General features: G+C 42.0%; 1 protein-coding gene across 2 annotated transcripts in view; it reads left to right on the top strand.

Moving 5' to 3' along the window:
* The window catches only part of SEC24D (SEC24 homolog D, COPII coat complex component), a 59,394-nt gene extending 39,158 nt beyond the window's left edge, over positions 1-20,236 (top strand). For both annotated transcript variants that reach the window (XM_063157024.1, XM_063157025.1), the window contains 15 exons: positions 4,816-4,954; positions 6,135-6,250; positions 8,564-8,688; positions 11,066-11,257; positions 11,852-11,945; positions 13,348-13,464; positions 13,766-13,933; positions 14,390-14,486; positions 15,088-15,233; positions 15,774-15,912; positions 16,324-16,442; positions 17,103-17,282; positions 17,416-17,607; positions 18,064-18,153; positions 18,554-20,236. In XM_063157024.1, coding sequence (XP_063013094.1) covers positions 4,816-4,954; positions 6,135-6,250; positions 8,564-8,688; positions 11,066-11,257; positions 11,852-11,945; positions 13,348-13,464; positions 13,766-13,933; positions 14,390-14,486; positions 15,088-15,233; positions 15,774-15,912; positions 16,324-16,442; positions 17,103-17,282; positions 17,416-17,607; positions 18,064-18,153; positions 18,554-18,694 — 2,055 coding nt within the window. In that variant the 3' untranslated portion in view covers positions 18,695-20,236. The remainder of the gene's footprint in view (positions 1-4,815; positions 4,955-6,134; positions 6,251-8,563; positions 8,689-11,065; positions 11,258-11,851; positions 11,946-13,347; positions 13,465-13,765; positions 13,934-14,389; positions 14,487-15,087; positions 15,234-15,773; positions 15,913-16,323; positions 16,443-17,102; positions 17,283-17,415; positions 17,608-18,063; positions 18,154-18,553) is intronic.
* Positions 20,237-26,790: the final 6,554 nt, after the last annotated feature.

Below are 26,790 nucleotides of genomic sequence, written 5' to 3'. Positions count from 1 at the left end.
TGGCTGCTGGCCATGCCTCCAGGTACAGCCTGTACCTGCATCCTGAGAGCACTCAGCACTGCAAAGCTGAGAGGGGCTGCAGAGCACTGCCCTGTTAGTGCCTGGGGCTCCCAGCCTGGGATCATGACTGCAGAACTTGGGGTGCCTCTCAGGCATGGATAATGAACTTTTGTCCTTTTTCTTTTCTCTCCTTCTGTCCCCTGTATGATACATGTATCATTATTATGGGTATTTTCCCCCATCCCCAAACTTGCACAAATCCCTCTCATGCTGAATATAGTCTGTATTTACACTCTTCACACTGCCAGCTCTGTTCAGTTAATTGCCATATTCCCCTTAAAAAGGGAATGCTGAGTAAGGATTTCAGGGCTAGGCTGAGGTATGATACACAGAAAGTGATAAATGGTTTTCTGGGTTTCTTCCTACATACTGGATCATATCCCATGTGCAGGGTCCACTTGAAATTCAGCTCCTATGCCATGGTGTGTTTTGCAGTGCTGTGTATGCAGAGGAATGTGCAGCTTGGGCCTAGAGGGACTTTGAGCAAGAAGGTTTGAACATGCTTTTGGCATTTTTACGTGGTCTGAGAAAACCAGGCTAGAGCCAGGAGAGCCTGCATCACGTGGAGGATGCCTTAGCCTTGCTGCAGTCTTGCAAACAAGGAAATCAATGGAAAAGAAGTGTGGTACAATAAATAGTTGAACCTTGCAGATGAGATAGTCCAAACTGGCCTGAATCATCAGCTGAGGAGGCTGAGCATGTTCAACATCTGAAAAGAGTAGGCAGAATAACTCATGCCTTCAGAGAGAATGGCTGCTGATAAAACACAGTGGGAACATCACAAAGGGAAATGCTTTCTTGACGTTTTAACGTGAATCAGTAAAGCAACTCAAAACCAAGGGATTATTTGTAGACTGGTTAATCTTTCTCAAAAGCAATCTATGATGATAGAAAAAAAGAAAACAAACCCCTTCAACAGTGCTAGGAAACAGAGACACTTTGGTTCATGACCTAGTTTTTTTCCAAAAACATCAGTGTTACATTTCAGAATTCTCTTTGGTTATCCAGTGGAGGTTTTTGTCATCTTTTTACTGTGCTAATTAAACCCAACATTTTCCTGGGGCAGCAGTGCCATGCTTGGACAAAGCCTTCTCCTTTGTTCATTAGAAGGTTATGTTGTCTGGCATATATTGACATTTTCCTAGGAATATTTTAGTGACCAGATTTTCATCAATGTAACTGTCAGTAACAACTCTAGAATCATGGCTTACACTGTAAGGGTGTCATAGAGACACTGATCTGTTTATTTTGTTGTCTGAGAAATGGGTCATTTTCTTCAGTATCTGTATGTGCCTCTCTTGTTCTCCAGAGGATCTCTCCCTTAGGACTTTTTCCAGTGCTTTCCCAGAGGTATGCCACGATGATCTGGAGCTTTAGCACAGTCCTTATTCCTACACTTAAAATTTGCAGCTGTGGTCCATGTCCTGCAGTAAGAATATGGTGATAGTTTGCAGGCATCACCCTCAGGAGCATGTCAGGACTTCATTTTTATAGCAAGCAATAGAAATTCAGCTTTCTCAGACTTTAAAGTGCAGGTTCAAGTCCCTTTGGAAATTTTTATGGATGTGTTTTATCTTGGAGCTGTGCCACCAGTGTCTGTCTGTTGCTTTGTGATATTTTTCTGACTCCTGAGAGATGGTCTTCCTGAAATATTTCCAAAATAAAACTCCTCTTATTGCAGCTACATTTGGGGTTAAGTTATGGTTTATCAGATCAGCACTCAGGGCTTGCACTTCAGTGGGGCCTCAAGGTTCCAGAGAAATATAAGTTTGTGCAGGTCTCTTGCAGCATTTTCCATCTTCTGCCCAATCCTCCTTTGCTTTAACATAAAATTACAGTGTTGTGCCTCCCAGCAAAACTGGGAGATTTGTTCTGAGACAAGAGAGAGAAAATGCTGATACTTTGTTGGTGGAAAGGCAAAAGAAACAGGAGTATTGCATTTACTGAAAAAAAAAACCCAACCAAAAAACCCCAAAACAATACAAAACCCCACCAAAAACAAAAGAGAACCAGCCCCCCCCCAAATATATAAAACTCTTATTAAATTTTACCCCATTCCCCTGCTGCTATGAGAGTTTGCCACTGATTTTGATGGGAGCATAAAGAGATCTCTGTACTTTTTCCTCTGGTGTACAGTGACATCTACAGAGAGTGGAGCACACCAAGCAAGACTTTCCCATTCTGTATCACTTTTTTTTTCACTCTTTTTCTTTTATGTATCCTTAATTTAAACTCAGGACTTTTTACATGCACAGTATTACTTACCTCTGTACATTCCCACAGAAATGTACTTTATTTTAAAAGTTGTTTTACTATGACAGAAATGACTTTGATGTTTGGAAGTGCAATAGCAGTTTGCACACAGAAATAGAAATTCTTTCGCGATTGGGTGGTGGGATGCTGGGCTCTGCAGTGCAGTGCACTGAAAGGCAGCTTTTTGGAGATGAAGTTTCTTTCACAACTTCATTGTTCTCATCAAGAAGTGGATTTTGAGTGCTTTTGGTCTGAGTTATCATGCAGATAGCTTTTCCATTAAATATTTTAATTATTGAAGTAATGTTCTGAAGTGTTAAAGAAAACACTTCAGATTTAAAGATGTAAATTTCACTTAATTTCTAAAAATTCTGATTAATAAATTAGTTTAGGAGGCAAATAGGACTGCTTTAAAAAAAATGGTTTTTAGACAAACTCCTTAATTCTGTCATGTACGTTTTTAGTTGTCATTTCTTGTTTGTTTTTTTTTTTTCTCTTAATTTTTTGTCTTCAAGAAGGTAATTTATTACATGTGTGTAAGAATGTAGATACTTGGGCTCTGAACTTCATGGCATTTATTTTTTAATTGTTCTTGTTTATGCCTTTTATGTAAAAGTCTTGATATATCAAAATGTGAACATTTTTGGTGAGTAATTTTTTCTTGGATATTAAATATATCAAACCAAGGTTGAAAGTTACTGCATCAGTATGTATAAATACATCAGGAGTTGGTTTAGTCTTGTTTTTTTTCCCATACCAGGTCAGATGTTATGATAATGTTAACTGCAAACCAGATCCAGGTCTCATTAAACTAATACAGCAGAATGATAATCAGAAAATTGCCAAGTAATGAACAAAACCCAGAACTTTTAAACCTTATTAAGCCATTGTGGCTGATGAGCAAGTTTCATGGCCAAGGTTTTCATGTCTGAAAAATGACCCTGATGTTTGCCAGCTGGCATTATTGGTTAATTTGGGTTAAACTCAATTTACAAAGAGGAAAGAACACAAAGTAAAAGAATATCTCAGTGGAGCAGGAGGGAGCACTTAAAACCCATGTAGTAAAAATCTACTTGTATGTAGAAAATCCTTGGTAAAATGCATCCTTATGCAGCAGTAAAAAATAAATTGTATAATAGATGAAATACACCCATTCCTTAAGAAGAGACAGAATAATTATTTTAAAGAAAAAAAGAAGGTGATAGTGTGATGTGTTAGCATTGAAAGGCATTGTCAGCATTTTTCTGTTTGTAGGGATCTGCTGTGTCCAAACTCTGGACATTTCTTATTCCTGCCTTTTGAGATTTTTAGCTGGGGATGACAGGAGTAAGGAAAAAAAGATTAAAAAGCAGCATTTCACCAAAAATTGAGCAAACTTCCATTTCTGCAATGGTTTCAAGTATGACTTTTCTAACTCTAAGAATAATTACTGGAGTTTTTCAGTTGCTGCAGTTTTTATGGAAGGAAGCATCTGGAAAATGTCTTCCCTTAGCCGTGGGTTTTGGCAGGGGTTGTAAGCGAGCGTGGTCAGTGGAATTAAACTGAAAAGTTCTTGAGGTGCTGTACTTGTTTGCTGTATGTACTTTCCTTCAAGAAATATTAGTGTTTCTCCTAAATCTCCCCCTCTAGCTGGTGACCCTGACATCATTTCAACTGGAGTGTAGCATATAACAAGGCAGCATGGGAAGCAGCATTTAGGACAAAATATTAAGGGCTTTCTCAGCAAATACCCTTTTGCACCTGACAAGCAGCAGTAGATTTCTTCAGGAAAAGTTCCATCTAACAGAAGCCAAAAGACCTGACTCCAACAGATTTTTCTTAGTGAGCTGTAAAAATTACCCTTTGCCGGAGAAAATCAACCTGGAGCCCTAAACTTCCAATGCTTGCAAAACCTTGTGGGGTTTTAGTCTGAATCCTTGTTCTTTTTCAGATAAACATCAGAAATTTTTGTGAATTTAGCCCTGTCACAGACATGTTTTATGAGAAATCCTTTCCTTAGGATTTTTTCTCCTGAGAAGCTGAGAGGCCTCAGGAACGAAATGTAAACAATGGTTATCTGCTGCTGTGGAATGCAGCAGGTGCATCTGGGATTGGTCTCATGTGGTTGTTTCTAATTAATGGCCAATCACAGTCAGCTGGCTCTGACTGTCTCAGTCACAAGCCTTTGTTATCATTCTTTTTCTATTCTTAGCTAGCCTTCTGATGAAATCCTTTCTTCTTTTCTTTTAGTATAGTTTTAATATAATATATATCATAAAATAATAAATCAAGCCTTCTGAAACCTGGAGTCAAGACTCTTGTCTCTTCTCTCATCCTCAGACCCCTGTGAACATCACCACATAGCCCCTGAGGGGATCTCTGGGGCTCAACAGCTTTTGTGTGAGTGCTGAACAATGTATGATCTCTCAATCAGGTGGTCTCTAAGGAGTTAAATCTAAATTAACTCTTTGTAGCCCTCGGTGTCATGTTGACATTGCTCTCTCTTCATCTCTTCCTCCACAGACCCCTCTTTATGTTGTAAACCACGGGGAGACCGGCCCCATCCGGTGCAACCGCTGCAAAGCTTACATGTGTCCCTTCATGCAGTTCATTGAAGGGGGCAGGAGGTACCAGTGTGGCTTTTGTACCTGTATAAATGATGGTAAGTCATGTTTCTCTCATCTGGGATTCATATCAATTCCGTAAGACTAAAAATAAACTGCATCTCTAAAATTATTTTCTTGACTTGCTGATTTAACAAAAAATAGTTCAGGGAGATGCAGTAACTAGGCTTATTTCAAAATAGTAGAGGGAAAGAATAGTAGAGGGAAATATTTGTTCAGTACAGTTTAAAAAAATATATGAAAAATAATGCTGACTCATGAAGTCCAGCCTGGTATGATCAAAACTTTATTTTAAAAATTTTGTGACAGCACAGGATACAGAACTGCTTGTGTTGTTAATTGAAAACAATTTTTGTGCTGAAAGAAAACATTAATTTCTTTAAGAAATGCAAATTTACAGCAAGAAGCAAATATTTAGACCCGTGTTAGCTTCTTCCTGTGTATAGCTGTGGGTGCAATGGTTAAATAATCTATTCATCTTGCTGTGACAAGTGTTGGTTTTCACAGAAGATACCATGCCATATTTGTTCAAGTGTGCTGCATGTGACTCATAACTGTTCTTGTGCTCCTGGCCAAATCCCAAATCTTGGCCAGAACGAGCCTTTCTAGACATTTGTATCAAGCTGCATTTCCTCAGCTGGATCACAGGGCTGTGGTGCTTTCCCTAATACAGTCATCTTTTCAACTCTGAAACGTGAACCTTGTCAGACTCCCTCCAACTGCTTTGCTGCCTGGAGCTCTAATGTTTGTGCAGGCATAGCAGATAATAAATTTCATCGTTTGCTAACAATTGAAACTCTCATAAAGGGAAATTTAGATTCACTGGGAGTACTTCAAGAAAGGCATTTAAGTTGCAGTATCATTTTAAATCATGCTGGTATTACTACAGTGTCTTAGTCAGAAAGCACTTACCAAATACAAAATCATTGGTGAGGACTAAAAATGGCTAAGAAAGTAGCCCAATGGCTAAGAACCCAGGTTGATGTTCCTCTCACTCACACACACATACACTTTTACAGGCAAAAATGTGAAAAATAAGCATTCTGAATATCTATTCATTGAGGAACCATAAGACTGGCTCTGTGTAAATTGTTGGTGCAAAACCACTTGATTTCTTCCTGCTTTGGAGTATATCACATCTGCTGGGAGGATTTGTTGCGTTGTTCCTCTCTTTGCCCAGTTTGAAATGTTTGTTCCTGTTCTTGTGTTGGCTTGTAGTCCCCCCATTCTTCTTTCAACACCTGGACCACGTGGGCCGAAGGATAGACCACTATGAGAGGCCTGAGCTGTCCCTGGGATCCTATGAGTACGTGGCTACTTTGGATTATTGCAGAGTGAGTACTGCCAGTGTGCAAACCAGTGTACAGGGCTATGGCAAAACAATCAAGCTCCTCAGAGTAAATGCACTCGTGAGCTGCATATCAGTCTCCAGGAACAGTCTAGGAAATAGGGATAGGTGTGGAGAATACAATGGTTTGTTCTTTTGTGCTGCAGAACATGATACAAGCAAGAAAGGATAACAAGCAGTGCAACAAAATCATGGATGACCAGTCTTTAAACAAGATATGTGCCCATGTTCACTAGCATGTTGCCCTGTTCAGGGGATAGCTTTGAAATTCTGGTGCATTGTTGCATTTTAGATGTATGTCTTCTACTGATTTTGAAGATCAACACGTCCCTCAATTGCCTTCCTAATACCCAAAATCTTAGCAAGGGAATTTGACCTTGGAATCCGTTCCTGGCAAGAGTCCTCTTAGTATTCTGACCAATAAGTTGCAGTGGAATTGGTTCTCTCTTTTAATATCAATTCACTGAACAACTCAATCCAGAGCCCACTCATGTTACTCTAAATATTTGTAGTTGGTTTTATTACAGAACTCTATTTGATACTTCTGGAAGCATAAATTACTTAATCTTTTTAAACTTCAGCTCATTTTACAAAACTGCAAGTCTGACATCATCTGACCACAGCACGGACACATTTTTCTGTTCTTGCTGGAATCAGGCAGAATTTTTTCCTGTGAGTGGAGCTGAGGCCATCATAAGGTTAGAAAAGGCAACTGGGTCATACAAAATCTTGGAGTAGTTACCAGTATCTTCTTCAGACCATCACATTATTGCTGGGATGAAGAAAATGAAAAGGTTTGGGTCTGCTTGCTCACTTGAGTACTGCTCCAAAATCCAGTGAGATCTCTCAGCTAACCTATAAGATTTGATTGAAACCTGGGTTAAACCCCAAAGCAGGAGAGAATTTTGGTGAAATGCTGCAGAAATACAGTGTGGGACACTCAGTGTACGTCCAGTGAAGCTCCATCAAATTCTGAAGCTTCAACTTCTGCCACCTATCTTAAACCAGGGAGTTTCCTCTACAGGTCGCCCAGTGTGGTCTGCCTGCTTGCTACAAAGATGCATCCTCAGACTTACTGCAATGTTACAAAAAAGAAATCTCTTACAAAATAGCACTCTGGAAATGCTAAGTCATTAATGTAGCGTTATTTTGTAATGGAGTTTTCACTTTGCTCCAAGTTGCAGTGGTTCCCTTCTTTTATAAATCCAGTACAAGACCAGAACTGAGAAGTCATTTCCTTTTGTGCTTATCAAATGACAAGGATGAAGAGCTACAAAGAATGTTAACAAATCCCAGCTGGTTTGCATTACTGCACTCCTGCTAAGCGGATGTGGTGAGAGTACAAGTCCATGTTTCTGCCATATATTTGTCAGAACTTAGAGATTCTTTCTAAATGCTGATCTGATACAAGAGTTTAGAAGCAGGTTTTGGTGCAATCTCTGAATCCAAGAACAGTAAACAGAACAGTTTTGAAAAATCCTGCCTGGTTTTGGTTCACTGGAATTAATCCTGATTTGCATGAGTCAAATGAGTGAGATCAAGGGTATAATGTTCAGTTCAGTTTAAACTTTGCCAGGGACTAAGGATAAGTAATAATTCAAGGGTTAGATTAATTTTTCTTAACTGGAATTTTTCTAGGGTTTAGTTTAACAAGTATAATTTGTTTAAGAGGTCAGAACTCTCTGTGAAGGAAGTGAAACTGTAATGAAAAAGCTGTCCTGAATTTGACACCAAATAATGACAACTACTCATCTAATGGGAATTAAAGAAACCCATTTCAGGGAATCTGATGTTCACTCTTCCTCTGTTCATTTTGTATTAACTTCCAAGGTACATCTCTTGGCATTACTTTTTTTTTTAGCAAACCTTCCTCTACTTTTTCTTACCAACAGAGACTTGTGTCAGTAGTGTAGGCACAATTTGTGTGCCACTTAGACTGTGGATAAGAGAAACTCCCCAAGGAAAGCAGGGGTACAGAAAAAAGCGAAAATACAAAATTTTTTAAACACTTGAGTTCCAGCAGAAAAGTTGGTGCTTCATCTTATCTGATGAACTGTTACCCTTTAGATATTTTATTCCATTAGGATGCTGTTTTCCAGTGATAGTGCTCTTTTCCAGGGCTGGACTTTACCCAATATGTGTCAGCTCTCTGCAGTAATTACTATTTATGATTCACAACCTTTTTCAAACAACTGAACACTATATTTGCATTGCCTTATGGTACCACCTCTAAATGTTTTCCTCATAACAGGACACTGTCTAATTTTCCCTGTGAATGGTCTTTTTTTTTTCTGTGTAGGACAAGAAGCCTCCTAAGCCACCAGCTTTTATCTTCATGATTGACGTATCATACAGGAACATAAAGAGTGGCCTAGTGAAACTCATATGTGATGAACTGAAGACTCTGCTAGACAAACTTCCAAGGTAAAGAGGCGTTAGTGTGCTTGGCTTAACTCACTATGCTGCACTTCTCATGCAGCTTTGCAGGGTGAAAGGCAAAACCAAGCTGTGGAAAATGTCAGAATTCCCAGAACAGGAGTTTTTTTGAGTGATAGTGACCAAATGTTAGTTTTTAATGCTGCTGGCAATTGTTACGCTTGGATATCTGGCCTTACTGTATGAACAGAAAGAATCTGCCATGCCTTCTGCACGTGGAGCTTGTATTCTTTTCCTTGCCTGCAGTGAACTCTAGTGGTGTTACCACTTCACTGGCAGCAGTTGTGTTTGCTGGGGCCCTGCTTTTCTCACTGAATTCAACAGGGAAACACCCAAACCCGAATCCTCAGGAGTAGCCAGTCTCTCTAAAGCCATAGTGCTGGTGGCTTGTGTCTTAGCTCTTACTGTTAATTAGCAAAACTTTTAAAGCTTCTTGCTGCACTGTGAGACTTTTTTATCCTGGTTTGTATCTGTAGGCAGCAACAATTTTGTGAAATAGAACACATGTGCTTTGTGAGCATGAAACACACAGCAGTGTTACTGCTCATCAGTATTATTGATAGTGTATGATTTTAGTTTATTTTGGTGTAAATTTTAATGTATTAATGTAGTTTTCAATAGAGTTTAAATAGCACAGACACATAGGGAAATGAGAGCAGTGAAAGACTGAAAAATGAAGCAGACGAGATGTTTCTTGTCTACATATAAAAGCATATTAAAAAAAATCCATAAAGAAAATGCTTTCTAAATAACAGTGCTTGCAGAGAGAGAACAGACTTAAGAAATTAAGAGATCAGTTGAAGAAGGGTGGGAGATGACTTCCTTGGGACAATGTGGGATATGTTAAAAATCTTTTTTCTTATGGCCTTGTGGGATCCCTGTGCCGGAAAGAAATTCCAGTCCAGGGTGGGGGTTTATTTTATCAGATGCCCATGTAAGGCCATCTCTCAAGTAGTTTTTCACTGAAGATTACACTGGAGACACAAGTGTTTGATATTATCCTGGGCATATCTCAGAGTTTTCCATCAGGAGTGGTCATGACTCTGAAGAGAATAAGAGGCATGAGTGGAGTAACAAAAACATTTGGCAGTTTGTAAATTTGAATGGGGCAAGCAGAAGAGGAATGAAAGCAAGTGTATCCATATCACAAGAGAGACATACTCATCCTTCTCACCAGCACTCTGAGAGATTTGTTGTGAAATAATTTGGGCCAAAGTTTTCCTGTCTATTGAAAAAAGCAATTAAAAAAAGAAAGCCAGGCCCTTCATTTTCCTCAGATTTTTCTGTTGGCTTAAGCAATATTAATTGAAAAGAAGACAAACATAAGGCATTCCACCAAAATGTGTGGTGAAAATTTTACTATGTTGCTTAGACACAGAGGTCACTGTGTGTTCATTTTCTGTTGCTGGGCAAAGACACTAACAGAAGTATTCTGCTGTTCCCACACAAGGGAAAAGCCCTCTGCAGGGAATTCACCTTGAGCTTGTATCTTTGAGAGGAAGGACTTGGGGTACCAAAGAAATCTGTGCAGAAAAAGAATTGCTGAAATTTTGGAGCAGATGTTTTCAGACCTGTGTTCCAAACCAGAACACCCTCCCTGACTGTATCTTGAGAAATACTGAGAAATGTGTTTGTAGAAATGTGCTTATGAGTTCAGAAAACCAGAGTAATGAGTTGTGCAATTATGATTTTTAGGTATATAATTAAAAATATAAAACAAAAAGTATTTTTATGCATTTCTGTGCATGTGGGTCAGGTTTCTCCTTATGAGTCTTCTAAAATAACTAGAGTGTGAGCTGCAGAGACAATTGGCTGCTTAAAGCTAACCCTTAAAACAATGATGGAACTTGATGGTAGTGGGGCAGTGCAGACTGACACTGGTAAGATCAATATCTGGAATAAAGGTCCCAAACACCTGCTCTGTAACACCTTTGGGACGGGGATGATGTGGATGCTTCTCTTTGAAGTAGCAAAGTGCTGTATGTACAGAAATTGAATAGCACTCTGTCCTCATCAAGCTCAGTAACTAATTGCGCTGCTCTTTCTTTGCCATGTTATGACGTCAACCTGGTTTATTCTTTATCTTTGGGATTTTTGACTGTTTGAATGGGATGCACCATTGATAGGGTTGATGTAACTTTATTACCTTTTTTCAAAGAGTAAACAATAGAGGAGTTGATTTTATTGAGGTGTTGGAATTTGACCTAAGGCCAAGATTGAGGCCATTGCATCTGCTTGGTTGTTGTTTGCTTTGTTGTTCCCAGTACAGATAATGATCTGAGAGCAGGGTTGGATGTCAAAGGGATGCTTTTATTGCAAGGTCAGGATTTCAGAATTAACCAGTTGGGTTTTCTTTTTCTTACAGAGAAGAGCAAGAAGAATCCTCAGCAATTCGAGTTGGTTTTGTCACTTATAACAAGGTCCTCCACTTCTTCAATGTAAAAAGCAGCTTAGCTCAGCCTCAGATGATGGTGGTCACAGATGTGGCAGAAGTTTTTGTTCCTTTGCTGGATGGCTTCCTGGTTGACTTTGAGGAATCCCGATCAGTTGTTACCAAGTAAAGTGCAATTATACTTCATGAGAGTAAGATGTCAATGCTTATGATGTGCATTAGTTGGGTTTGGGGGCATACAGGTGACTGTTGAAATACTTCAGAAGCCTGCAGATGCTTCAAGCCCTGCGTTTGCTCCTCTGAGGCAAAGAAAAAGCAATAGCCATGGCGTTCCAGTGCCAAGCTGGAATGTAGGCCAGGTGTAAGGCACCTTTCAGCTGTGCTGCCCCAGAGCTGGGAGGGGTGTGAGGCTCTGAGCCATGTGGTGTTTTCCCTCTTGCAATGCACATGATGTGCACCTGGATATGATGTTGGAACTCTGGAGTCCTCACAGCACAGCAGAACTACTTTAATGGTTAGCTGTTTATTTATTGCATGTTCCTTTAGGTTTCAAGCTTTGAAACAGTGCATCTCATGGATATAAAAAATGCATATTTTCTTTTATTCTGGCTTAGATCCTAAGAAACTGAACAAGGAAAATTTGTATTATTTTTTGCACTATAAATTTTCATGATCAACATCTTCCTGTGTGAAGATAAGGTGTGTTTGGGGATTACCTTACACTGAGCAGCTGAGACACTGATCCTTTCTCTTTCATAGCTTGTTGGACCAGATCCCAGAGTTGTTTGCAGACACTAACGAGAGTGAGACCATCTTCGCTCCAGTTATCCAGGCTGGCATGGAAGCACTAAAGGTTAGAACATTCCTCTCTGTCAGAGAAGCAGCCTGAAATCAGGTTTGCTAAAAGCCAGTCCCATCACAACTGGAAATTAGGGGGGAAAAGGTTGTTGAGTCTTTCCAGCACTAATGTTCCGTTCTTCTAACAGTACCTTCCAACCACTGCAGTCAGAATAAGAACTGACAAGCATAACATCTGTTCCCAGATGTTCTTATTGAGGTAAACCAGTCCCCAGAGTCTGTTCTGTGTAGGAGAGATGTTTAGGAGAAGATGAGGAGCAGGAGTCAGGTTCTTGTTCAGCATTTAAGAAAAATAAAGACATGTTCAGTTACCACAGCAGAACAAATCCATACTCCTGTGTCTGCACAGGTACCCAGTCCTTGCACGTGTGAAGGGCAGGAAAGTAATAATAATAATAATACCGATAATACCAATAATAATAATAATAGACTTCTAGAAAACAAATCTAAATTGCCTTTGATGATGGCTATAAAAGAAAGCAGCTCTTAATTAAACATTTTAATTTAGCTCAGGATTTTTAAGTTATAATTTCTAAGGATTTTTTCTCTGAATTATTAATCTGCAAATACATTTGCTCAAGAAAACAGTTCTTGTCTAAAAAGAATAAATGGCTTCTGTTAAAAATACGTATTTTAGAAATTTTGTCAAACTGGTATCACTAATTCATCTGCATATCAGGACAAACAGGTATTTGGGAAGTCTTTCAGCCTTCAGCAGAAGTCTTCAAAGAAATTGAAGAAATTGTCATTGGTGATGAAAAGTAAAGGTTCTTGAAATATCAAGGGTGAAATTTCAGCCATTTGAAAAGTCAGGTGCTACCTTCAGTTGTGTTTCTGCCATAGCAGAGAGACTTCTGGTTTTGCCAGAATGCCACAGCTGATTTTGAAAGGTGGAATATTTTGTGAATATGGTGATTTATGATTTGTGCCTGCATCTTGGCAGTGTAGATTTCAATGTGGAACTTGCTACAGGGATGGAATTGTCACCCATTTATAAAAATGTATATGGGACACCAGTGTGCCTGAACTGAATTTTTCTGTTCAGTTGCATTTCCTTTTAATTTGATCCAATCTGACTGTTTGTATTGTGGTGCCCATTGCATAATGCTTGTGTCCAATTGGAAAGTCTCCAAGAGAGGAGCTCCTCCTTTTGCCTCTGGAGAAAATGCTGCTGGAATGGCTCAGGCAGCAAACCTGTGTGCTGGAGTGCTACTTCCTGAGAGAAAAGGCCCCCTTTCCCTGGGGGCTTATCCCATCAGGCTGTGAGCCTGGAGATGTGTTCCTGAGCTGAGAGGAGCTTGCAGGAAGCACCCACTGTTCCCTGAGCCCCCAGGGTGTGAATGTGGGCCCCTTAACCCTGCAGGAATAAACGTGCCAATGTGGTGTCTTTGGAACAGGCTGCAGAATGTGCTGGGAAATTGTTCATCTTCCACTCTTCTCTGCCAACTGCCGAAGCGCCAGGGAAGCTGAAAAACAGAGATGACAAAAAACTGCTCAATACAGATAAGGAAAAGGTATTTTCTGCTCTGAGCAAAGAGGGGACTGCTGTTACACTGCATTTCTCTAACAGGGCATTGGTCCTTTTTAATCTTTTTTCTTTCACACAAAAATGTTTGTTTATATGATACCTCTGTAGTGATGGGTTCTCCAGGAACGTACTGAGGTGTTCCCTGTATCCATGGGCAGGGGAAGCATGTTTTGGATGACAGCCATGCCTCACTTCAAACTTCCACTTCATCCTTTTGTCTTCATCTGGCCCTTTGAGTTGTGATTAATATCTAACATGATGGCACTTGTATTTTTATTCCTGTGCAGACCCTCTTCCAGCCACAGGGAAATTATGAGGCCTTAGCCAAGGATTGTGTGGCCAATGGCTGCTGTGTGAATTTGTTCCTCTTCCCAAATCAGTACATGGATGTAGCCTCCATGGGCCTTGTCACAATGTACACCGGTGGAACACTGTACAAGTACAACAATTTCCAGGTCAGTGGCATGGGTTTCCTGCCTCTCACATAGTAACTGCTGGGGGTTTGCTGTTGTTTTTCATCTCATTTCAGTGTGTCCTTGGACATTTAACTTAAAAGCAGAGTGAGTCTGGAAAACCTGGTTATCAATTACAGGGTTTAAAATCCAAATTTAACGGCAGGTCAGGCTCAACTTTGGATCTTGAAGTAGCAATAAACTGGTTGGCATCCTAAAATTTTGCTGAAAGATTAAGTGCAGGAATGTCCAGTTAATTTTCAGGCCTGGTGATGAGTGATGGACACTTGCATATACTGATTCTGTTAACAATCACATTTGAAATACTTTTTAAAGGACTCAAGAGCTGTGAGCAGATTTGCTGTGGGGAGATGGGGATCATGGCAGGGGATGTTGGGTCACTGCTGTGCTGCTGACCTTGGGTGTTGAACCTCTGAACCTTGTGCTTTGTGTTTGCAGCTTGAAACTGACAGCCCCCAGTTCTTAAGTGACCTCAGGAAGGACCTCCAGAAAAAGATGGGATTTGATGCAACAATGAGGGTTCGGACAAGTACAGGTAACAGGAGCCATGGGAATGAACTTGAAATAATGTAGTGCCATGCAAATTGCTGGTAAGATCAGGCTGGTTTAATTTCATTTTGTACCTCTTGAAAATTAATAGACTGACAAAATCCATGGCTGTGTGTGTATATATTGGTACTTGTATACATATATATGTACACACACACACACACACACACACACACACTTCCTGTATGTGATTTACAAATCTGAAGGCTTCTGCTCACTCTACACACAGCATTGACTGCAAGGAAGTTGTATAAAAAGGTGTTGCTGCTGGATGCTGCCCTGTGCCTTCATTGTCGTACTCAAATGACATTCCTGTGTCTATCCAGCTTCTTTCATTCATTCTTAGCTCAAATGCAAGTATTAGAGAAAGGGACAGACCCAGAAGCCAAACCAGCAGGGCAGAAGCTCTGGGTGTCCAAGTGACAGCTTTTTCTCTTTCTCCAACTCTCAAAAATGCCATCAGCAAGGACAGTTGTTGGGGCTCCTGAGGCTGTAAAGCCTTGAGGGAAATGGCTCCTGCTTCAGTAAGTGATGTCAATTTAATTTGCCATTTTTAAATTAAATGCTCTGTTTTAATCTGGCTGTAGGCTTCAGGGCTACAGACTTCTTTGGGGCCATTTACATGAACAACACCACGGATGTGGAGATGGCAGCGGTTGACTGTGACAAAGCAGTGACAGTGGAGTTCAAACATGATGACAAACTGAATGAAGACACTGGGGCCTTAATTCAGGTAAAAAACCCTAATTCATGTATAACTTAAAATGGTAAGCAAGACTTTCTGCAGCCAGAGTAGAAAAGTGATGGTGGAACAAGGCACAACTTGCACAGACTCTTGTGCCATAACACCACTAGTAAAAAGTGTGTTCCCCTACATTTGTGCTGCATGTTCTGTTCAGGGGTGCCCAAATCCTTTCTAAACACTCACTGAGACCTCATCAGCTGTTCATTTTTTCCATTTCTCTGTAATTAAGTTTATGTGGAGACAGAGACTCATTGCTACTTATATGGCAATTGTTATTGCTGTGGCATTCCTTGTGACCTCTCTGTTCAAGAGCAGCTCTATTGCTAAACCTCATTTCCCCCTCTAGGGACTGTAGGATTTTGAATAATTTTAATATGAATAACTTATTCTGTAATGTCTGATAGGTGTCCCTAAGAACCACCAGTGCTGCCAGCAGTACTGCCAGGCTGCCCTGGCTGCAGAAGTTGTCATCTGCCTTGTGTGCCCAGAGAAGGTGGCCCGTGGTGACACTTTGTGCCTCTGTTGCAGTGTGCTGTCCTGTACACTTCGATGAGCGGGCAGAGGCGAATCCGCATCCACAACCTTGGTTTGAATTGCAGCTCCCAGTTAGCTGATGTCTACAGGACTTGTGAGACTGATGCCCTTATCAACTTCTTTGCTAAGTCAGGTACAGCAGCAGAGCAGGTTTTCCCTTTTTTACTTTGGCATGGATGAGGGGAAGGAAAGGGGGCTGAAGTGATTACCTAGTGGGAAATAATTTTTTATAATTTGCTGCTCCATGCCTGAGCAATTCCTGAAGTATTATGAAATTGAAAAGACAAATAATTACCGATTTTAGACAAACTGCCATGACAGTAGTACTTGTGTATAGGTAATATACAGAACAGGGCAGGGTACAGTAAGTGGCAATGGACATCCTTATCGCAGTGTTGGGGGTTTGGTGGGGTTTTTGGATGTCTGTAAAAGAGACTGAAAAGCAGCCTCAGCCCTCAGGTCTGTAAAATCAGAAACTAGCACCAGACAAAGATACTTTGAGAGAGTGTCTTTTTTACCACGCACTTTTGTTCTGTGCTTGTAGCATTTAAAGCCATTCTGAGCCAGCCCCTGAAGACTGTCAGGGACATCCTGATGAATCAGACTGCTCACATGCTCGCCTGCTACAAGAAGAACTGTGCCAGCCCAGCAGCTGTCAGCCAGGTAAATCCTGCATCCAGTCTTACCCACCAAGGCTTTGCCACAAGTGCACAACCACCCCACAACATCAGCAGAGCCAGAAAGCAAAATCGCAGGACAGACTTGTCCTTTTCTTTCAAACAGAATTAATGACAGGTGGGATTCCGTGGTGGCACTTAGAGCACACAGAAGCTGTTGTTCTGGAACAAAAGGCAATGCCACTGATGAAGCTGACGCCTGTACTCACAAAGGAGCTCAGCCAGCCTTTTTCTTCCTGCTGGAATTACGCACTGACTCACAAAGCTTTCATTTTTAATTCTTATGTTGTTATAGATGGTTGTAGTATTCTAATTTTTCACTAAGCAGAGTGACTTATTTGTTTCCATTTAATTTATTCAGTCACATTTTAGTGATTCAATTCAAAGAAAGACTCAAGCTTTTCTATCCCAGAGGTGCTGCCAGTAACCACAAGCCTGGGCAGTGAACTGTTCATTGTTGATGAGGACCAAATATGTCAAAAACCAGAGCCATTTATTGTGGATCACTATTTCTCTTCTTAGTTCTCCAGAGAATGCCCCAAAAACTAACAGTGTTCCAGGGACATGACAGCAGCCAAGACAGCAACTACAGCTTACAGAGCAAATAATTTCTGTTGGATTCTTTTTCAATGTGTTGTTTTCTCAGCTGATCCTGCCAGACACAATGAAGGTGCTGCCCGTGTACATGAACTGCCTGCTGAAGAGCTGTGTGCTGGCCGGCAGGCCTGAAATCCCCACAGATGAGAGGGCTTTCCACCGCCAGCTGGTCATGGCCATGGGGGTGGCTGACACACAGCTCTACTTCTACCCCCTGCTGCTGCCAATTGTGAGTCACTGGTCATTTTTTCACTTTAATTTCTAACCCCTCTGACCTGGAAGGGAGCCACTGTGATGTACCAAGCCTTTCAGTAGTTACTTTTCAGGTAATTTGCACAGCTCTTGTGTCTCCTGCCCCACAGCACAGCCTGGATCTGAAGAGTGACGCGGTGCCAGGTGCCGTGCGCTGCTCCGAGGAGCGCCTTTCTGAGGGAGGGGCCTTCCTGCTGGCCAACGGGCTGAGCATGTTCCTGTGGCTGGGAGCCAGCGTGTCCCCAGAGCTCATCCAGGGCCTTTTCAACGTGCCATCTTTCGCACACATCAGCACCGAGGCCGTGAGTAGATGCACGCTAGGAATTGAGCATTTAGCAAGACCAGGTCAGAGAAACAAGTGAGGTCTTTACTCATCCATCAGCCTTAAAAGCAAGAACAGGTGACCAGCAGAAGGTGTTTAGACACCAGAATTGCTTTTTAGTTACATAAAACTTGACACTTTGACCAACACTAAGAGGGGACAGAAGCTTTCACAACTTCTTTAATCTTCTTACAGTCCTTTCAACTGTGTATTACTAAAATTAGAACAAAACACTTTGCAATGGTTAAGTTTTCCTGGTGATGCATTTTCACATGGTAATTATTTTAAACTGAAAAATGAGTCCTCAAGATGACACCTTCTAGTGAAAGACATGGGTTTTCCTGGTTTAGTGTGAAATCCACAGTTAGCATGTAACTATCAGCAACTAGTCTTGGTTAAAGATGTGGACTATAAAAACTTGCTTTCCTTCTGACAGACATCCCTGCCTAACCTGGACAATCCATTTTCTAAGAAACTGAAGCATATCCTGGAGCAAATCCAGAGCCAAAAGCCCTACACTATGAAGGTAACTGCTTTTTGCCTCAACTCCTTCTTCATACTTGTTCAAAGGAACGTTCCTGTGGCTGTAAAAGGTTTTTTAGGTATCAGGAGTCTTCCTGCACGTAGATGAGTTCCAGCATGATTTGTAGGCACAGGCATCTCAAATGTGCTTTATTCCAAATCAAGACTGATTTTCAAAGGTACTCAGGTTTAAAGGATAACCATTTAATTCTGCACTCTTCAATTCCCTTAGTCTCTCCAGCTTCTGCAGTGTGGAGATTTACTAGTTTTGGGGGTTTTCCCCAACTCAAGAGCATCCACTGTGTCTCTTACTATGTCACAGTTTTCCTTACATAGGAAAACTGTGCTGCCATGTAGTCTGACTACATCCTAAAATTATCTGGCTGTATCTTTTATCCCTGCAGCTGATGATAGTGAAGCAGCGGGAGCAGCCAGAGATGCTTTTCCGCCAGTTCCTGGTAGAAGACAAGAATATTTATGGAGGAGCCTCGTATGTGGATTTCCTCGTGTGCATTCACAAAGAGATCAGCCAGCTGCTCAGTTAAGGCAACTCAAGTAAAATGTTCAGTTCCTTTTTGCTTTTGCAGGAGGGACAGTTTTTGGTGCCTGAAGGCTGGCCCACAGCTCCACCAGACCCAGGCCTTCTGCTGTGCTTTACTGACCCTTTTCTATGCTCTTTTTGTACAGTTTCATTTGATCTCACCTCTCCCTGAGTATTCTGCTTATTTCTTAAGCTGTAGAATAGGATGTTCTGCACTCAGGTATTAATCTTCTGGGAGTAGTGACTCTCTAGATGAATTGCCAGATTTCAGACTACCAGTGCTTAAGAGCATATATGGTGTACCTTTCTTAAAAGACAATTTAGAAAACTCTCAGTTATTCCTTTTGCTAGTCGTAAGTTGTACCAGAGCTGAGAAAGATGATCAGAATCTGTACAGAGGATAAAAAAAGACAAAAGACTTCTTTTTCTAAGTGAGGACATGGAGTTTAATCAGATTTGAAATAAACATGTAGTTCAGTTTGAAGGATTTCAAAGTCCTTCCTGTGAAGCAAATCTCTGTAAAGTAAATCCCTTTTTCCTTGGAAGGGACAAGTGTTACGGTGTACGGAAGTAGAGCTCTAGGGACCCTTCCACAGCCAGGGTTATCCAGGAGACAGAAATGCCTCAGTTTTGTAACTGGACTTGAGTAAGTGTAATCACAACAGGGATCACAGGAAGAACAGTTATCAAACAATCCTTTTGCCAGCTTTGGCAGATGATGTCACACTATTATGGTACAATTCTGTCCACTTGGGGGCAGCAATTAGCTTAGCGTACTACTTAATTACATTTTCAAAATTGCACAGGTTAGGCTTCATTTAGTACATTTGCTAACTGGAATATTCCCAACACAACTCAGAAAAACCTGTCCCTCAAAATTTCTGTGGCAGATCAGCTGTGAGACAGTTGACACATTAACCAAAGGTTATTTGTGGTGCTATAAAACCTCTTATTTAATACCAATTCTATTACAGTGACCTCCTCTCCCATGACTGATTTAATCAATGGTCACTGCTTTGAAAAACTAGCCTTTGCTAATACCAATATTGAGGGTAGTATTTGGAAAGCCAGAGCCTTTGGAATGGCTGTTTACCTCAGATACTTCATCAGTCTCTCTGTCTCTTTAGGACCAATGCCTCTGAACATGAGGTTTGAACTTTGCCAAGCTTGGAAAGCTATTATTAAATAAATTAGTGTTTCAAAGAAAGCCAAAAAACACTCAAAAGTAAGGCTAAGCCTCAGTAAAGAAAAAAGTGCCTTTAAACATGTTAGTGTTGCTACTTATATTAATTATTTAATATCCACAATAAGCAGTGAAAATGCATAGTTTTTTGGTTCAACAGCTTACCTATACAGCCATTCAAGAGCTCTTGAAATAAGTGGCTGTATTACAAAAGAGTCCTCAGCCTGAATTCAGCTGCCAAGACAAGCACTTTTTAGCTGTAGACATTACCCTGTAAAAAGTATTCGTTGCCATTTCATTTGTAAAATGACACCAGCAACATTTGTGTAAAGAAATAAGTAATTATTAAATATATAATCTGTGTGTGTGTTTATTCTTTCATGCATCCCAAGTTCTCCATGGTTTTATGGCCATGACATCCAGCAGTGAGTTCACTGTAGGTCACGTTCTCCTACTGTGACTCTCAAGACAGGCAGCTTACATGGCCTCAGGCATTTTCAGTGTGTTGTGCTGCTGTCACCACCCATGGCTATGGTGAGAAGACACAATCCAAGTGAAGGAAAGTGTCTCAAAGAGGGGCTGTTCAGAGCCAAGCTCAGGTAAGCCAAAGCTGTTGCTGCTGGCGGAGCTATTGCAGCAGAGCTCTGGCCTGCCTGGGCCGTGTTACCTGCAGTAAGGCGTCACATGGTGCAGAAAACAGCACATGGTGACAGCAGTCATGGCAGTGACAAGCATCACACACACGTACTACAAGGGCAGTGCTTGGCTTCACCATAAACTGCAGGCCTGGAGTGTTTAACTCAGTTTTACACAAATTAGGCCTTTTTTTTTTCCTTTTTCGTTGCTGCAGTAACTATACTCAGAATTACTTTGTGTTTCACGGAACTTGCCCATTACTTTCTTTTCAGCCCATGAAAATGACCCTGTTATGAAAAGGATTAGTGCATCTCTCTTCCACATTAAGTTAATATTGAGCCCATTACACAGTTGCCATTTCTGTTAAAGCAATAAAGTTGCCACCAATTTCAGTAATTTTGCAAGGAGAAAAGACCTTTTCTACTGTATACAGAAAGAGTGGGTTCATTTATCTGTCGTTTTCAGATTACTCAGTGTATCTTTATAAAGCCACGGGATTCAGATTTTTTCAGTGCAATGGGCTTGAAATGTTCATGTATCCTTTTTTAGAGTGCTCTCAGGATATTAAAATCTATAGCAGGGCATAGAAAACTAGCTGAATATTCTAAAATTAATTCCATTATTTACTGCCAGTTAACTTCCATGATCATCTCAAAACTGCTCATTCAGTTTTGGAGCCTGAATTCCACTCCTCTGAACAGAGCATTCAGCACCTGTGAACACACACTAAGAACTGGTGCTGGGGAAGAACAACCCCCTGAGAGCATTGACTGCCAACCTGCACAGCACACCAGCATTCCAGCCAGCTTCTTATAACCCAACACTGTCAGAGAGTGCACAGAATTCTCCAGCTGATGGCTGATTTACACACAATGATCTATACGTGACCGGGGTCTTAAATTCCCTCTGAAGCCAAATGCTGACACATCCTGAGTACCTTGTCAGTGCAGGTGTTGAATCCTTCACTGAATTCACAGGGTATAAAATAATCCAAGGATTTTAAGCCTGCTCCAGAATGGAAAGACGTGACAAGGTCTAGACAGGCAGCACAAATCAGACTGGAGGCATTATGCATTTAATAAAAGCAGAAAGGAAGAAACTCATCAGGCTTTTTATCTTCCAGGAGAGCATGCTCAAATTAAGCCTTCATTTACTTGTGGCAAATGAAATACTCATCAGCTAGTGATTCTGAACCTTATCCTCCCCTTCCTCTGCAAGTGTTACAAGGGAGAAATTTCTGACAACTGCTATTGGGATTAAAAGCTTTTCATCTCTAATCACCATTTCTGTATGGTCCAAATCCCAGAGACTGAGAAAATAAGCTGATGTTTTTACAGTCTAATGGGCATGTGGTCAGTCGCTCATTAACAACATGGATATCTCAAGTTGCTGGCAAAGTTTGCCTATCCAGACAGCTCTAATCTAACTTAAAGTCATTTCAGTGGCAAAAAAAAGAGCTGGTTCTGCTGCTTCAGGGCTTGGGGGACTCTGAGGCCTGATGGGTGTCACTAAGGGCAGTAGGTGTAGAGGTGGCTGTGACACGCTCAGAATCTCGTGTTTTTCACCTAAAACTTGGTATTCTTGATGGAGGAATTTTCCAAGGAACCACCATATTTCAGTGCTGCTTGCTGAAAGCTTGGATTCTGAGGCGGTGGGAGCTGCTGTGGCTGGAAAGAGCCGAACCCTGGGCCCGGCTCGGAGCCGCCTCAGCCTCGAGGGCAAAAGCCCCTCCCGTGAAAACGGGACCGAGGTGTGGGAGCCGCCGTCCCTGGCCGCTCTGCTCCCGGGCTGCCTCCCTGGAAACCTCATTGCTGTGGATGTGGGAGATCCCAGGATCCTGTGGAAGCCCTGGCTGCCCTTCAAACCGCCCCGAGCCCGTCCGGCCCTGCCTCGGGATCGCCGCCATCACCGCAGCCCCGTCAGCTGCGGTCAGTGTTACAGCCCCGCTCCAGAGCGGAAATTTCCTCGTCAAGCGTGGAGAAAAAATATACATAATTGAGTTTATAGCTCGAAAAGTGGTAAAACAGCCCTTGAAGAAGTCATTAAATGTGAATGGACTCAATGATTTCTGCCTGAATCATCAGCAAGCTTTAAAGACACACAATGTGTGCGTGAGGGGAAGGCAGGAGCCCTGGCCGAGGACTGTTCCTGAAATCCCACTGAGTTTGTAGATTATGTGATTTTATTTATATCTGTCACTGAAACGTAACTGGAAAGCTGCTACAAATGCTTTGGATAGATCCAAGGGGTGAGGGTGCTAAGGACAATGATATCCCACGCCAGCGTTCCTCATCCACCGCCTCTGCCTTCTGCTGGAGCCGGGACTGTGACACCGTGACCGGGTCTGTGCTGCTTTTTTTAAAGGTACTTTGTTTTTATAGTGTTAATTATAGATGGGCAACAGCTGAGAAATGAAGCAATTGTAAATATGCTCAAACTTCAAAAGTTTATTGGAATTTTTCTGGTCTGTAATAGTTCTGATGGTTTTGTGTGATCTATATGATAATTATTTTGCAGTAGGAGAAAAGCTTTTATGAAAGTGTTTCAATATTATGTCTCCATTTGGTGTGGGAGGGTTTGAGGGAGGCTGAGGGCGATGGTAACTTGCAGCCTTCAGGTGCTCTCAGCAGCTTTTCCTTTAAGAACAAGGTTTTTGTCTAATTCATGGAATGTGAACTTCAGGTAGCTAGAAAATGTCTCAGGCTTTAATTGCTAAATTGTCTCCCATCCCTAAATCTCCACCAAACAGCCAGTGTAAACTACAATTTAAACGAGGCTGACTAAGAAACGATGTTCTTCTTTCAAAAATATCAAGAGATCTTTTTTCTTCCCCCTAGAATTGATGTTAATGTTTAAACCAAGTCTTTCCAGATAACAATTATACTTTGAGAAGGGAAGATTTTAATTAAGCTTTATTGTGTAAATGCTTGCTCTGCCCTTAGTATGTCACTGTTTTGCACACAGTGGTCCCTGCTGAGAGCCAGTGGTTGGGAGCCACCATCTCTCCTGGCAAGGCTGAGAGTCACAGGCTGGAAAAACATGGAATCATTATGGAAATGATTGGCATTTAGGGGCTGTTCTGAGAACGTGATTAGAAGGTAGAAGAAAGGAGAGGTCATTTTTCCCTAAAGAACTTATACTTGCAGAGTGAAATCTTGCCCTTTGGGATTTAAGGTTGTATACAGTGGGTGTATATGGTGTGTTAGCACTAGTGCCAGCTCATAGTTGCCAAAAAGAGGTGAGCACAGGTAAGTAGTTGTATTTAAAATTAACTGGAAACCTGCCAGAGAATCCAACCATGAGGGAGGGCTTCGGCAAGGAGGAAAGCACCTGATTCGTGCCTCTGCACACCTCTTAGGTAAGAAATTCAATGTTTTTGTGTCCTCAGGAGCACCTTTGTGGGCTTTTTAATACAGTTGAAAGGAAAATAACTAGCAAAAATATTTGTTTTTATTTTCTTTTGCGGCTGCATTTCTTGACTTTGTGTTACATATCTTTGTAAAAGAGATAATTAGAGGTATTCAGCTAAGTGATGCTTTTCTGTTTGTCTGTGAAACTGTGAAAAATGTGGTGTAGGAGAGCTGGGATTCCTGAGTTACAGAATGCCAGTTTCACTTGTTGGTACAGAGAACTTTGTGGCATTTCCTTAGAATGAGGGCAGAGGAGAAGCTGGGCCGTAGCTGTGGGCGTTGGCACAGAGCCCCCAGTGGGGCTGGGGCTGTGCAGGCACCCCCCGATGGATGCTCACAGAGCCCCCAGTGGGTCCGGGGCTCCCCACGGGTGCACCCACACCCCATGGATGCTCACAGAGCCCCCAGTGGGTCCGGGGCTCCCCACGGGTGCACCCACACCCCGTGGATGCTCACAGAGCCCCCAGTGGGTCCGGGGCTCCCCACGGGTGCACCCACACCCCGTGGATGCTCACAGAGCCCCCAGTGGGTCCGGGGCTCCCCACGGGTGCACCCACACCCCATGGATGCTCCCTGTGCCTCTCTGGGATGTGCGGCTGGGAGGGCGCGGTCCCGCCGCTGCCCGGTGCCCATTTCGGGTTCCGTACCTGTGTTAAAGGTTCCCCGCGGCTCCACACCTCATCCTGACCGTTCCCAGCCCTTCCCTGCGATCCCCGCCTCCCAGAGCCGGCAGTGCAGCCGCGTTTGGAGCCTCTCCGCGGGCCGGCTGTGCCGAGCTGGGCTGTGCTGGAAAACCCCGGGATGAGCAGGGTTGGAGCTGCCGGAATGGTTCAGGCAGAGCTGGGCTGGGAGCGGTTCCTGAGCCGTGACTGGGCAGCTCTCAGCCAAATAATCCTTTCTGTCTTTGCTGGGGCACAGCCTGGGGCACTGTCCCCTCCTGACTGGGACAGGAGCTGTGAGGGGGAGGTGGCATTGAACGTGGGAAGGAAATGAAGGGCTCCTGCCACATGGGAGACCTGCACACAGGCTGAGAGATAAACATAAACCAAAACCTAATTAAGTGGGTGCAGGCACTTGGAAGCATATCAGCATTTTCATGTTTACTTAGATCATGCCTAATCAGTTGAGTTGCTGTAAATTTCTCTTGAGGGAGTAAATTATTGAAAGAAATCCCTTCTCAAATATTGTATTTAGTGAGGTGAAGTGGCAGATTAAAAAAAAAGTACATTCTCATGTAAAGGATCATCCTGGTTTTTCCAACAGGAAACTTGTTTTGTAACAGGAAAAAAACTGGACCAGAACTCCAAGAAAAAGAGGCTACTTTTGACATTTAAAATCAGTATTTAAGTGAGGATGTGGCAGGGCATGGCATGCCTCTGGAGGTGGCATAGTGCATCTGCTGCTCTCCTCCGGCAGAGAAGCCTTGGAGTTAGACCTTGGTGTGTGCTCAGTAAATGTCCTTTTCCAGGGCTCCCAGCACAACTCAGACCTGGGCAGAGAATTGCCTGAAGTGCTGGGCAGGCTTTAAATGTGTCCTTGCTGGGGGAAGTTCAGTTTGCTGGGACAGGTTGAAATTATCACCGGATCAGACTCCATGAGATGTGCTGGAACTGTCATTGCTTATCACTGAAAAATCAACAATTGTATTTAGCAAACAATGTCCCTGTCCAAAGGCTCTGCTGCCACCATTTCAGCACCTGTGGGAATTCCAAAACCCTGCTTGTTGCAGCAAGGCATGATCTGTGTAATTAGTGAGAATGCTGTTGTGTGCATGAGCAGGTAGGGTTTGTGAAGAGACAAAACTTTTATTAGAGTAAAACACATAGCTGGGAAAAGCACAATCCTGTTTGGATCACTAATACATTTCCAGTCTGAAACAGAAATAACAAGCTTTAATCTGAAGATGGTACTTAAATATTTTAATTCCATAACAGGTGAGAAGAAAGGAACTCACATTTTTCCTTTCGAGTAAAACTATTGTAAAGTATTGGTGTGTTTATTTTTGTTTGTGCTAGTTTAAAAAAAACCCCAAACATTTTTAATATATCTCTTGTTTAATATTCTTTTAAATCCTAACAAAAAGGAGCTTATAGCTGTCTTTGGTCAGCAAATTTTAATTCATTATAAGGGAATTCAACAATGTCCTTCAGTAATTCAGTTAGTGGCTGAAATCCATTAGCATTATGTGCCTGGATTCCTCGGTGTCCTCTCAGAATTCTTCCCCTGCAGCTGAGCACTGTACACAAAGTTGTCCCTAATGAAACCCCATCATTGTGGGTAGCTGCTGCTCTGGGAGAGGAAAACTTTCCCTGTGGAAAAGCAAGCAGCCCAGTTCTGCACAGAGAACACAGTTCCTCCAAACTTGTCCTGTGCAACATCAGAGCACAAGCTTTAATGAATGTGGTGGAACCGTGGTGCAGGTGTTCATTCTAAAGAAATGAACATGGAAACAATTTATTTTTGATGATTCAGTTTAGTAGCACACAGTTCCCTGTGCAGCCAAGCCTAAAATAAAGCAGTTTTGGGGCTTTTATCCATCGCTTAGTGAGGGCTCTTTGAGTTGCCACTCAGCTCAGCAATGTTCCCAAAATGCCTCAGTTCCAATTTCACTTTGTATTCCCATTCACTGGGCTTCCCCTCCCTCCCCCTGCCCTGTACTCTCTGGAGATCCTAAACAACCTGCACAAATTCCATTTTATTGCCCTGGTAATGGTGTTATTTGAGGATTCAGATTGTTTAGGTGCATCCCAAGTAGGATGTCTGGCAAGTGCTGGAACTCTGAAATTGTAGGGAGATGAAAGGGCCCTTTCTGCTTCTGTTCCAGACTGAAGCTGAAATTCTGATGGCTTCTGACTTTCCTGACACTTCTCT

This window comes from Melospiza melodia, chromosome 5 (genome assembly GCF_035770615.1).
Source record: "Melospiza melodia melodia isolate bMelMel2 chromosome 5, bMelMel2.pri, whole genome shotgun sequence".
Classification (NCBI taxonomy): domain Eukaryota; kingdom Metazoa; phylum Chordata; class Aves; order Passeriformes; family Passerellidae; genus Melospiza; species Melospiza melodia.
The sequence above is the reverse complement of the archived record's forward strand: the minus strand, read 5'-3'. Positions and strand labels throughout refer to the sequence as shown.